This window comes from Astyanax mexicanus, chromosome 1 (assembly GCF_023375975.1).
Source record: "Astyanax mexicanus isolate ESR-SI-001 chromosome 1, AstMex3_surface, whole genome shotgun sequence".
In the NCBI taxonomy this organism is placed as follows: Eukaryota; Metazoa; Chordata; class Actinopteri; order Characiformes; family Acestrorhamphidae; genus Astyanax; species Astyanax mexicanus.
Window position 1 is genome coordinate 12,693,580 of NC_064408.1, and position 14,089 is coordinate 12,707,668.

Here is a 14,089-nt window from a genome sequence, read left to right on the forward strand (position 1 = left end):
TGCACAGATAAGACACTTATTCTTTACTGAAATTCCCACAGGTGCCTAAAACATTTGCAAGTGTAAATTTGTTCATTAATTAATTATTTAATTCATTCATTCATTATATGGTTCACTATATAGGGAGTAAGGAGAAATTTAAGATATATATTGAGATATCGATGCCTTTAATTGCCTTTGAAAAAAAAGCTTCATCTTTTCTGTTAAAACCACACTGAAAGCTGTGTTTTTTGTGTGGATGGGAGAAATCCAAGAGGCATTGACACTATAGCCTGCGGTTTGTGAGTTCAAATCCTGGATTGTCCTGCTTTGGCATCAGCGGAGTCTGAGAGAGCACAATTTGCCACGCTCTCTCATGGTAGACAGACGGCACTCTCTCCTCACTCTCATCACTCCCAGTGTGATATTAGTCAGTGCAGTCATCTGTTAGCTGATGTATCAGAGCTGGGGATTTTGCGCTTTCCTCCAAGCATGTTGTTGCCTGCCTTGTGGTGCTGCATTGGTGGCAGCTAAGAAAAAATGAGGTGGTGACTTCACATGTATTGCAGGAGAAAATGGAGGCTAAAGTCCTGCACTGACCAAGATGTAACTCTTGGTCATATACATATATAGTGCATCTCAAAAAATTAGATCATAATTGAAAAGTTACTTTATTTCTGTAATTCAGTTCAAAATGTGGAACCAGACAAACCAAGTCTCCCTGAAGCTGCGCATTTCGGTAGTGGCTCCCTGATGCCCGCGAGTCACATATATGTAACCTCCCTGAAATCAACTTTTGCAACTTGGGATGTCTGTGGAACTCATAGATGTGTTACACACAGTGATCTATTTCAAGCTTTTATTTATTCCTTTTATTTTTGATGATCATAGCTTAAAAAAAAAAAAAAAAAGGCAGTGTCTCAGAAAATTTTAATATAAGACTAATCGGTACTTCTGGCAGTGTGGGCAGTGTGCCAAGTCCTGCTGGAAAATGAAATCCACATCTCCATAAAAGTTGTCAGTAGCAGAGGGAAGCATGAAGTGCTGTAAGATTTTGTGGGAAAACAAAACTGCACTGACTTTAGACTTGATAATAAAACACAGTGGATCAACACCAGCAGATGACATGTCTCTCCAAACCATCACTGATCATCAGTAAATTTTACATTTCATTTGGAAATTAAGGGAGCAGAGTCTGGAGGAAGTGTGGAGAGACACACAGTTCAAGCAACTTGAGGTCTAGTGTGAAGTTTCCACAATCATTGATGGTTTGGAGAGTCATGTCATCTGCTGGTGTGATTTAAATTGATTTTTTTACTTAAATAGGACCCCAGAAGAAGAATAGCAGGGGCATCTACTGTGTGACGGAAACAGAAGGAAATTGGCTATTTTGAAAATTAACCACTGCAGGTTTTGGAACACAGCCGGCCTTTTTGTGCTTACGCCATCCCTGAAAATAGCAACTTCTCCCTTAAGTCATCCTTCCAGCTCATGCAGGGGAGGTCTAATCGAGGGCTTTTCCTGGTGCTAATCTAAAGGTGGAATCAGCCTTATGCATTGAAACCTTAATGTTTAAAAAAAAAAAAGAGTAAAAGAAAGATAATAAAGGATTACTCATTTGAGTGCGTGCATGAATCATTCTGAAAGTGTTTTGCTGTCATGTGAGGAGGACTGTGGTGGTTTCCCTCTCGACACGTGACCGTCGCAGGCCTGGTGTGAGGAGACGAGCACAAAGCTGTGGGGGGGGAGGCCACCCCCTCTAAAACGAACACTGCAGGGCTTAAAACTTTCATAAGGCTTTGATGAATGTAACATTGTTTTGGGGGCTGTGCATTGTTTTTAATGTAAGCACAGATAAAACTGACGGTGCTGACTTCGACTGCTCTCTACTGCTGTGTATAGCTTTAAACATCTACTGCGGGTTAGCGAAGGCCTGACAGCACTTCCTTTACTGACGCTTGATTTAGGCTAGAGCTACACTGCCACTCTGGGCCTGGCCTTAAAGGGGATTTCCATTATTTGTCTGCATATTTCTTTTGTATTATTTATTGCATAAATATTTCAATAAATATTTAAGATTGATTCAGACAATCAAGAGTTTCGATCCCTTTAGTGGATGAAATACCAAATACCATCCACTTTTCTGTAACGGACACACAGAATGTGTGTGGGCAATGATGGTTACATTGTTTGAACTGAAAAAACTTTAAATGTGTTTTACATAAACTTAAACTACTTAAAACCAAGTCTGCATTTGAGGACATTTACAACCACATACAAATAAATGACCTTCAAAACTCAAATTCTGGAATATGCCCCTCCCATTAGAAAAGGTGGGATTACATTGGACCTATCAAAAAAAAATCCATTGATGGAATTAATCTGGTAGCTCAGTATATTCAGGTATTCAGCTGACCAGTAGACACCATGTATGAGGCATGATGGGTGCATCACTTCAGCTGCCTCTCTTCTTACCCTGATGCCCCATCACTCTGGAACATGGTAAATCTGGACACATCCGACCTTCACATGACCTTCTTCCATTGCTCCAGAGTTCAATCTTTCGCTAATAAGTAGTTTTCTTTAGGCTACACAGCTGTTTAGTCCCAATCCCTTGAATTTCCTTCACATTATGTTTGTGGTAATGCTCTTACTTTCTCCATTAAACATATCCCTGAGTTCTAGTGTTGTTTTCCTATGATTTATTTCACTAAAGGGTTCAGTGCCTCTTTAACGTGATTTAAACTCATGCTGAGTTTGTCTCCAAACCTATTTAAACACTGTAGATCCAGGTGGAGAAGAAAACCAGGGTTTCTAGGAATTAGGATATGAGCCAGTAGGTTGGGGCTAAACTTTTAGCAGGTCCTTGAATAAGCACCACTGCATGAAATCAACTAAAGAATCACGTAAAGCAGCTTATTTTATCTTTATACTCTATAGATATTTCACGATGAGTGCTTTTTAAAACTTATTAACTTTGGACCTGTGTCTCCCTCTACTGGTGGACTTTCACCCTGCTTCTCATTACAGTACAGTGTCAGTAACCACATCAGTCACAAATCTATTTGGTAAAAAGTGTTTTTATTGAGATTCATTATTGGTTAACTAGTCCAAAACGGAGTTCTAAGACAAAGCAACAATATTGTGAAGGAAAAATAAGACTAATCTGCAAGACATTAAATCATAAAATTACATCACATCATTTTAGAACAAGAAGAAAAAAAGAAAAGAAATAATGCAAATAAACATTACAGCACTGTCTACAACTGAGCCGAGTAATTAAACACAGTCTGGCTGTACATTGATGTTTCTCTGCAAGGTAAGGAGCTGGAATTCCTCTGGCAAAATTTCTGTTTCCTGTTTATGTCTTGACTGCTGTGTCTCTGGACCTGTAGATCACTCCTCTGCTCTTCAGCTCTCGCACAACACCTAAGAGACAAATAATAAAGACTGAATTACAGGCAAAATTAGAAAGGATTCAATAAACCCCTTTAGAAACGGGATTATACATACATACAGCTCTGGAAAAAAATAAAATAAAGAGACAACTTAAGTTTCTTAATGAGTTTCTCTGATTTTGCCATTTATAGGTTTATGTTTTAGGTTTAACATTGTTGTTTTATTCTATAAACTACAGACAACATTCCAAATAAAAATATTGCAATTTAGAGCATTTATTTGCTGAAAATGAGAAATCACTGAAATAACAAAAAAGATGCAGAGCTTTCAGACCTCAAATAATGCAAAGAAAACAAGTTCATATTCATAAAGCTTTAAGAACTCAGATATCAATATTTGGTGGAATAACCCTGGTTTTTAATCACAGCTTTCATGCATCTTAGCATGTTCTCCTCCACCAGTCTTACACACTGCTTTTGGATAACTTTATGCCTTTACTCCTGGTGCAAAAAATTCAAGCAGTTCAGCTTGGTTTGATGGCTTGTGATCATCCATCTTCCTCTTGATTATATTCCAGAGGTTTTCAATTTGGTGAAATCAAAGAAACTCAATTTTAAAGTGGTCTCATTTTCCCTGACCTTAGAAAGTAGACCCTCACTCGAAAACCACACTATTTTAAATAGCCCAAGAAAACTATTCCAGGTGACTCTCCCTCATGAAGACACTGAGATTAAAATACCAAGAGTGTGCAGAACTGTCCTCAAAGATACATGAGCTACTTAGCTAGAAGAATCTAAAGTATAAATCATATTCTGGTTTGTTTACAGAAGAATTCAGCACATGTTCCTGTATAGCTTTAATATAGTCTTCAATATTAAATGTACAATGTACAAAAATCATAAGAAGAAAGAAAACACATTGAATGAGAAAAGGTGTGTCCAAACTTTTGACTAGTACAGCACTTGGGAAGAGCTGGGCAATATTCCACACTGGTAAACTTGGATGTTGACTTGTCCTAAATTTGCTTTTCATTTTTAGCAATTATTTTAGTAATACATGTGATAGATAATGGGATCAAAATCTATTTAAAATATACAATATTTAAGAGGGAGAAGGGAGTACTTCATCTAGCATCAGCTAGACGGCTGAAACAGGGACACAAACGGACAATTACTCCCGAAAACACATCAGAGGTGGTTGTGGAATGTACAAATCAGACTAAAATTGAGCTTTTGGACTGTAAAAAAAAAATCTGACCTTAAAATACAGGAACTCTGCTTAAAAGGTGGGTGAGAGCCAGGAAACCACTTTAATTAACCTCTACCAATTCTGCCAAGAAGAGTGCTCAAATGTCCAAGCTAAATTACGCCAAAAGCTTGTGGAGGGCTTCCAAAAGATCATCTATGATGATTTTACAACCCCCCCAACAATTCAGATTAAGATATTTGTCATTACTTTCTGTTCTAGACAAAGAAATCTTAATAAAAATAATTTAAAGTCCAATATTACAATGACATTAATGATAATGTGTAGGTAAAGTTAGCTCTAGCAGAAAACTTGAGGCGAATTCATGTCCAGGACTACATTTGTTACACTGTAAAAAAATAAACTTCTCATTAAATGTGAAATTTAAGTGAGATTAACAAAAAATATTGCATTGTAAATTATACATTATTAAGTTTCTTGTTTAAAGTTTTTCAAACTAAATAAAATATGTTGCAGGCCCAACATGAGTTTGATTAATGCAAAATGGGTCATTGACAACATTTTTTTAGTTGATCCTAAAGGATAGTCAGCAGAACTTACAAAGCTCATTTAAATTATGCGGACTAAAAACAAACAGAATTTTTAAGTCAGTGAGAGTTTTTATACATATGAAAAATAAATTATCTGAACTAAAGATTTTTAGTTGGCACAACTGTCTATCAAAACATAAAAGCTCTCTCAACTTTTTCATTTTTACAGTGTATGTACAAGTTAGCGAAATAATATATTTAATCATGAATAACATCATGGCTGTGATTCGGTCGTAGGCACGAGCCAGGGCAAGTGCCGTAGATCATCACAGCCGTGATGTTACTTGTTTTATTATGTTTTTTTTTTTTTACAAAATGAATAACGAAAATAAATTAAAGGACTTAAAGAAATTAAAGAAATTCTGTTTGAATATGCTTCAATATGGACTGGGCCTTCCGCCAAAAAATAGTTCCACAACAACTGTAACAGAACTGAAACTTAACTACAAAACGGTGTATGGTTCAGGCAGACTAACACCACGAAAATTAGCTTGAAATTAAAATTGGGAATAAGCGAAGATGATAACATTAGGTCCACGAAATAACGCTAAAACTCTCCTCTCCTGTTCCTTTGAGTCGTCTTCAGGTGAAAGCTGTGCATTTTTTGAGCATTTCTGCTTATTTTCCTGGGTGGTGTAGGTTTCAGCTAGCCGGCTGGACTGTGGTTAGGTTAGCGTAGCTTGCTTTAGCTCAGCATTAACTTAGCTTAGCCTAGCCTGGCTGGTTAGTGTTCTGGCTGTAAGACGGTATTAACCGAGCGATTTTCTTTCCCTTTTTTCCCCACAAAAGACGAGCCTGCGCCGCGAGCTGAGTGTGAGCGTGCCGCGGCTGAGCGCTAGCCTCTGCTAAGCTACCGCAGCTGCGGGTGTCCTGTGTGTATACGCAGTTACTCGGCAACGCGTCGGCGGAGTGATACAAGTTTAGTGTGAGAAGCCCGTGATGTTATCACATATATCAGCACAGCTAGAACACTTCTCAACCAACCAGATTGTGAGGTCGGAACTAACTGTTGTATAAATACTAATAATACACTATGTGCATCAAAGATAAATAACCTATTAAAAACAAATTATATTATATTATATTTTACAGTCATAATAGAAATCAAACACCCGAGGTTTTAAAGGGGACACAGAGATATTAAGATATTAAACAAAGAAGTTACAAAATGTTTGAGAGAATGTTTTACAAGAAAATTGGCATAAACACAGCTTAAAAAAATTACGCCACAGACACAATCACTGTAAGATAAAATAGTCTCCCAAAACCCATTTGATCCTAAAGGAATGGCAGCAGAAATTACAATACAGATTTTATACAACTTAAATTAGGCCGACTTAACAAAGTAAAGTGAATTTTTAAGTTGGTGAGACTTAATATTTGAAGTTTTTATACATATGAAAAATGCAAAATCTTTCATGTTTACAGTGCATGTACAAGTTGGTGCAAACTTGTATATTTCAATATTTTTGCCAAATCCTCAATTTATGTTCAGATTCTCTGATCTTGACTTGATCTTACCTGGTGGTAATCGGCCAGTCACTGTTACAGCGTAAACACCCGCCTTAAAGTTTCCTGAAACAAAAATGAATGGATTATATTCACTCATTTACAGTAGCACTTACAATCACATTTATCTAAATGATCTTAATTGAAATGACTGTTGTAAAGGAAGGTGTCCTCACCTATTCTTTGCCATTTGGCCACCCAGCTGTCTTCAGGACTCATCATTGCAAGAACACTGGTAAGATCACATACTGTATGAGCAGCATCATTACACTGAAGTCACATAGAAGAGACTGAATATATAAACACTACTACTTACCCATCAAACGATGAGCTTGTGCATTCATAAACCATCTCCCGATTGCCCTTCATCTGTAGATATGACTCGCAATTATCACAGCCATCATATTCAAACTGGTCGATAGTCTGGGAACAGAAAGAAGGAATGTTTAATAGGTATATACATTTTATAAAGATCTGTTCCTCAACAGAAGAGACACTCTGATAAACAATGCCCTATGTCCAGCATAGATAAATAAAAAATAAAAAAATAATGTTTTTTTTATATAAATATGTGACTATTGCACGTGCACACATTGCGGTGATGATGCTAAAACAATGTATCTATCGTACATTGAATGACGAGAGTGTCCAAATGTTTTGACTGGTAGCTACTGTATGCCAGTTAGTTAAATGGCTAATAGCTACCTAATAACAAACTCAGTATCCACCATGGCTAACAATTAGTTAGGTTAGAGGTGTGCCATATCATATCTCATGCATTACGTCGCTAACAGTTTTAAATATCAAATGATATTATACTCTGAAATATTGTGCAATCCCTACTTATCCACCCCTAATAATCACATCAGGGTACTACATTTAGCTGTTTTTAGCAAAAGAAAAAAAAAATCACACTCTTCTCAATTCCCATTCTATATCTACTAGGTATCATTTATTTTACTTTAATCCTACATTATTAGTATCATGACATTCTGGATCATTGACTTCTGTTTCAAATCTGATAAAATTCTTGTGTTTTTTTTTTATATCTCTGTTAGGGGTGTGTCGTACCATATCATATGCAATAATAAAATTTAATTTTCATTTTGTTGCAGTAGAGCAATCTTGATTTTTTATTTATTTAAATCAGTGCTTTGTCATATTGTGAAAAGTATCGCTATCGCAAAAATACCAATAAATATTGTGATATTATTTTAGGGCCATTTCGGTCACCCTTATTGGCTACTTAACTAATTGAAACTTTAGCTCTGGAAAAAGTAAGAGACCACTTAAAAATGATGAGTTTCTTTGATTTTACCAAATTAAAAACCTCTGGATTATAATCGAGAGGAAGATGGATGATCACAAGCCATCAAACCAAGCTGATCTATGTGATTGTTTGCACCAGGAGTAAAGGCATAAAGTTATCCAAAAGCAGTGTGTAAGACTGGTGGAGGAGAACATGCCAAGATGCATGCAACTGTGATTAAAAACCATAAAGGTTATTCCACCAAATATTGATTTCTGAGCTCTTAAAACTTTATGAATATGAACTTGTTTTCTTTGCATTATTTGAGGTCTGAAAGCTCTGCATCTTTTTTGTTATTTCAGCCATTTCTCATTTTCTGCAAATAAATGCTCTAAATGACGATATTTTTATTTGGAATTTGGGAGAAATGTTGTCCGTAGTTTATAGAATAAAACAACAATGTTAATTTTAATCAAACATAAACCTATAAATAGCAAAATCAGAGAAATTGATTCAGAAACTGAAGTGGTCTCTTATTTTTTCAGGGTGTATAGGAGAATACGAATGTTATTAACTCACACAGTGTAATATTATCCCTCTCCTGTGGACACTACTCCTGATTGGCTGTGTTAAGGGTTATTTCCCCGGTTATTAGAGAGAGATTAGTCAGAGAAGGCGGTTAGTTAGTTCAGTTAAAGGATGATATAAAGTTAGCTTAGTTAGCTTTAGCTAAAGCTGATAAATACATAAACACGGCCACCGTCAGCATTACCTTCACCAGAGAGCACAGCAGACACGCCCGCAGGTGGCGCAGGTCCTTGGGCACCGTCTCCAGAGACATTATGAGTAATTTAACACAGTAAAACTGAATAAATCAGGTTTTTCTGAGGGTTTTGTCGTGTTGTAATGAGAATTAGCCTGTTAGCCTGATCGCTCCTCGCCTCTCTGGCGCTTCCAAATGACATCATCATACCAGAGCCGGTTTATGGCGAGCATGCGCACTCCCTATCTGCAGTGTTACGTCTGAAAATGACTGTCAACCGCTAGAGGGAGCCCGCGAGGGGGTCCAGAATGAATGGGGATGAATGGAGCTCAACGGCTAAAAACTCATATTAAAATAGTAATTAACCACCTGACCATGATATTTATTAAATTAAAAAAAAAAACTTCTATATCTATATCTTCTATATCTTAGTTTTTCCTTAGAAAATATAATTTATTGAGCGGGAGGTCGCAGGTTCGAACCCCAGCTCATGCAGATTTGCCATCAAACTGCCTGCGCTCAGAGGGAGCACAATTGACCCTGTTCCCTCCAGGTGGGTAGATGGTGCTCTCTCCCCACATCACTTCTTAGGGTGATGTCCGCAGCACAGGGCGTCTATGAGCTGATGTATCAGAACCGAGTCGCTACGCTTTCCTCCAAGCACGCTGTGATGCTGCTCGGCAATGCTGCATCAGTAGCAGCTCGAAAAGAAGCGGTGGCTGACGTCACATGTATCGGAGGAAGCATGTGTTAGGCTTCACCCTCCTGTTGTGTTGGGGCATCACTAGTGATAGGGGCAGTCCTAATGAGTGGGTTGGGTAATTGGCCGTGTAAATTGGGGAGAAAATGGGAAAAAAAAAAAAAAAAAAAAAGAAAATATGATTTATGCAGTGAAGGTGCTATCATTACTGCTACTGTGAGTAGAGTTGCCAGAAATATAGGGGTAAAAAATAAATATATTTTAAAAATTACCACGGCCGCCAAAAAAGCTAAAAAGGAAAACAAAAAAAAAATCACAATGTAACCTGAAATCAACAGGCGATAAAAAATGTTAAAGAGGGGAGAAGAGAGTTTAGAAGGGGCAAGGACAGAAATAAGTAAGTAAAAGTAATTTTTTGCCAATTATAACTATATACTATTATAGTATATACTAATATATATACTATTAAATGTTATTGACCGGGATATAAAAACTTATAAAGTAACACCAATGTTACAATATTATTAATATTACTTTACGATAAATAGCAATAGTGATAATAAGTCGTACACTCATAGTTGTTCTGCCATTTGCTTAATTTGAGACAGACGTATATTTGTTGGGCTAGTTTAAGCTTCTGAAGGGCGGGTTTAGACTGGCTGGATATTTTTGTTGGACCTGGCAACCCTGACTGTGAGCTGAGCCGAGAAGGCTATGGTTGGTGAGCGGAACCACATGTACTCTGTGCGTTTATCAGTACTGAGGAAGGTGTTTAATACACCTATAATAATCACAACTCTGCCAATTTTTACCCGATTTTCACACAGTTTGGTCATGATTAAACATTTATAAGCTATGATTTTCTCACTATGGAGCGCTCCCTCTGGTGGTCAAACAAACACCCCATCACTGCAGGTCGCGCTCTTAGACACGCTTAGTGAGTTCGCAGTAACATATCTGTATTCACTTCTGTGTTTTTATCCAACATCCAGAATATTTATCGACACCTAAAATGTTTTTTTTTGTAAATGTGTGTTTTTTTTTGTTTGTGACAATATTACATAAAAATGGATAAAAAAATGATTAATGATGAATAATAAAAATATATATAATTAAACTGAAAAATAAATCGTTTTTACATGGTAAATGTAATATTGAATACATTAAATCTGTACGGGATTTTATTCTTTAGACTCTTCTAAGTAGCACATTTATCTTTGAGGACAGGCCTGCACATTCTTGGTATTTTAATCTCAGTGTCTTCATGAGGTAGAGCCACCTGGATTAGTTTTCTCAGTTTCTGGAGGTGCAGAACAAAAGTTGCTGCTCCAGCTCCTGCCAAATCACATATATAACTCCGTATGTGTCCCTTAATTGTTTTTATTGTATTTAATATTAATGTACAATGTAGAAAATAAATTAAATTAATAAATGAATGAGATAAATGAATGAGAATGTGTTTCCAAACTTTTGACTTGTACTGTATTTTATAATAATAATAATAAATTAATTTCAGCAACAAAAAATAAATAAAAAAGAGGAGCCCCTTGGGAGTTGAAAGAGTCGGCTCTTTTTTATTGAGCCGAGTCAAAAGATTCGCCTCTTTATAGAGTCTCGCGCGCTGTGTGGAACAGTTTAGATTTAAATGGGTTGTAACGGTTCGGGAACATCGGTTCCGGTTCTAAAGGAGAAACAGGAGAACTCTGATAAACCTGATGACAGGTAAACTCAGTTTACTGCGGGAATTACTATAAAAATACACCAGTTTTTCTGCCTGACACTGATATTAGATTAAGTTATATAAAACGTTAGGTTATCTATACCGTCTGTATCGTTTAGTCTCAGTTAAACGGCTCACTTTATGATTATAAATGTCTGATTAACCAAATAACTTGGTTAGCTAGCTTAGCTAGTTAGCTAAATTATGTGATTAGCCAGTTGTAGTTAATTATGGTAATTAATTATGGTAATTATGGATTTAACCCAAAACTACCTAGCTGTGTCTCTGGATTAGTCAAAATATTGGAAAATATTTTGGGGTTAGTGTAACGTTTATTAAAAATAGAAAAATTGATTAAAAACGTATTTTGTTCATTTTATTTTATGTTTTAGAAATTTAGCTTGAAACAGAGAGAAAATGAAACTGCTAAACATTAAACTGACATAAAGGAGGCAAATCTGATGGTATTAGCAGTTTAATTTTCTGACCGAAGCTAAATTTGAAAAATAAAAATTATTGGTTATTTGTTTATTTTTTTCTATTCAGTACAGTAAAAAAGAAATGAGTTTTCATCCAAAATTTCAACTATCTAGTTTTTCATTTCAGCCTTTTGCAAACACTATTTCAACAAAAGAAATTTAAGTTGAATCTTCTCTTGATTTTTAGATTTGTCCATTTTTGTATCCTGTAACACAAATCTGATGGTATAATCCAACTTCAGGCCCCTTACTCTCAGAATTACAGTTATAATTATTAGCATATAAATATCATTATCATGTATAATTATGAACATCAGTTTCAGTGGCCATAGAAAAAAACACAGGATATGCTATATCAACCATCAATCACCAATAGTTCACAACTGTTTCTATAATACAAATAATAGCTAAATAAGGTAGTAAACACTATAATTGTTGTTTTCTTCTGTCTAAATTGTATTAACCAGAAACAATGACCAAACAACTTACCATATTAACTTACTGACTGCAAAAGTGGGAAAGCATGTTAAGAACAATTGGTGAAAGATATGACATGTATTGTATATGTGTGTGAGTTACACACCTAGCTTACTGTGTGTAAATAAGGTGGTACATGTGTTCCTGTTAAATGGTTTGTGGGTGGTACTTAGAAGTTTTAGTTTGGTCATTGGTGGTGCATGGTCTAAAAAGTTTGAGAATCAATGCATGAATTTATGTTTTTGCAGGAAAATAACACTTCTTTATTACATAGTTTCTCCATCAAATGTAGCTGTATTGTTGCCCTGAGGAAAAACACTGTTTTATTGGGTAAATAATCATCTTGATAGTTATTTAAATGTGAACATGTAAAAAAATCTATTGGCTAATTTACCTATTGGTGCTATTGAAGCCCATGTGGCTTTTTGACATGTATTATGCCATATTTCGCAATAACTCTCATGTAATTACCATTATGTTTCTGTTTTTATGTCACTAATTCGCTAATCTGTTGCTAATCTACCTCAGATCCTTCTGCTCTTTTCGAGATGGAGACTGACCTGACTAATTTCAACCTCCCAATCAACCACAACAACTTTCCGGCCAAGTTGTGGTGCTTAGCTAACAGCCCCAACACCCTCTCCATTAGGTGGGACCCAAGTGGGAAAACTGTCATCATTGATCAGCCCCTGTTTGAGGCAGAGTTTCTTTCTCCAGAAACAAAGACCCGCAGTGCATCTCTAGAGTTTTTTAAAACCACCAACTTCACCAGTTTTGTTCGGCAGCTCAACCTCTACGGTTTCCGAAAAGTTGCAGTAGATGCAGACAGCTTGGAAAAGTACTGCAAACCAGCCAGTGACTGTGCCCAGCACCATTTCCACAACCCTAACTTTAAGCAGGGCCACCCAGAGCTGCTGGCCAATTTAAAAAGACTCACCAGCGCTAACAAGGCCAAGATGGAAGCCGGTTTAAAAGTGAGCTGCCGGCCTCCAGCACAGGCTCATCGCTTAATGCTGAATGCAGATGAAGACACTTCTATCAAAGGTTAGTTGAATGAAAGCACTTTGGCAGTTAGGGTCCACATCTGAAAAAAGCTAATTATATGATATGAATAGTTCTGCTATTTTTATAATGAATGATCATCTCACAAGTTTGAGAGAGCGTCTGAAAATATGGATAAAATAATTAGTTCCATCTCTACCAATCAGCAGAGGTATATTAGGCTAAGGAATTCCACTAAAGGGCGCTGTGTCTTTTTAGTTCTCGTTCCTAAATCACTGCACAAATTAGGATTGTTTTTGGTAAAATATTAAAATATAAGCACATTATATTCAGCATATTACAGTTTAAGAGGTTTTAATGATAGTTATTACGTAACTTTATACAACAGGCACTTAATTATTTTATTTTATATATGTGATTAATGTAATAACTGATATTCAAATTAATAAAAATATAACAAAATTAACAATAAAATTAAAATAAAGTAATGTAACAAAAAAACACCACAATGCTACAGTGCATACATATAATTAAGCAATAATATATGAGAGGGAGTGCTATAACATGTAATATTGGCACTGCGGCCTCGTCCCTACGACCGCAGCACAGCAGTGCCAATATTACACTTTATAGCACCAAACCTTGAGTGTATTATTGAGATTATACCTCAGTTTCATTACCGCTGTTTATTGAATGATTCTGAGGTAAAGAGGAGGAGAAAATATGATTTGTTTGGTTATAAACACTCCGCAAGTGAAAATAGTTCCAATACTGCTCTGTTTGGATTGAAAGTGCTGCATCGTTGCTAGGTTACCTGTATGTGGCGGAGTAATACATGGAGAGCTTTGGTTACTGTGCATTACTGGCTGATAACATCACTTATAAAACGCCTTTCAGCCAATCACATTGCAGGGTCGGAACTCACTGTGATATAAACTATAAAAAACAAACAATTAAAAGTAAATACAATAAATATCAAAACAAATATAAAAGAGACTGCTGTTTTTTATCATGTC

The 14,089-nt window shown here is 36.2% G+C and overlaps 2 protein-coding genes across 2 annotated transcripts in view; one reads left to right on the plus strand and one right to left on the minus strand.

Annotated features, from left to right (window-relative positions):
• Nucleotides 1-3,039: 3,039 nt before the first annotated feature.
• Nucleotides 3,040-8,908, minus strand: supt4h1 (SPT4 homolog, DSIF elongation factor subunit). Its single transcript, XM_022665779.2, has 5 exons — nucleotides 8,705-8,908; nucleotides 7,000-7,106; nucleotides 6,860-6,915; nucleotides 6,696-6,749; nucleotides 3,040-3,408 (listed from the first exon to the last, which is right to left on the minus strand). The coding sequence occupies exons 1-5, from the start codon at nucleotides 8,771-8,773 to the stop codon at nucleotides 3,341-3,343; spliced, it is 354 nt and encodes a 117-aa protein (XP_022521500.1). The 5' UTR covers nucleotides 8,774-8,908; the 3' UTR covers nucleotides 3,040-3,340.
• Nucleotides 8,909-10,990: 2,082 nt separating this feature from the next.
• LOC103040062 (E3 ubiquitin-protein ligase RNF43) overlaps nucleotides 10,991-14,089 on the plus strand; it is a 212,584-nt gene continuing 209,485 nt past the window's right edge. The window contains exons 1-2 of the mRNA XM_049466290.1: nucleotides 10,991-11,117; nucleotides 12,600-13,115. Of these exons, the coding sequence (XP_049322247.1) occupies nucleotides 11,111-11,117; nucleotides 12,600-13,115 (523 nt within the window). The 5' untranslated portion in view covers nucleotides 10,991-11,110. The remainder of the gene's footprint in view (nucleotides 11,118-12,599; nucleotides 13,116-14,089) is intronic.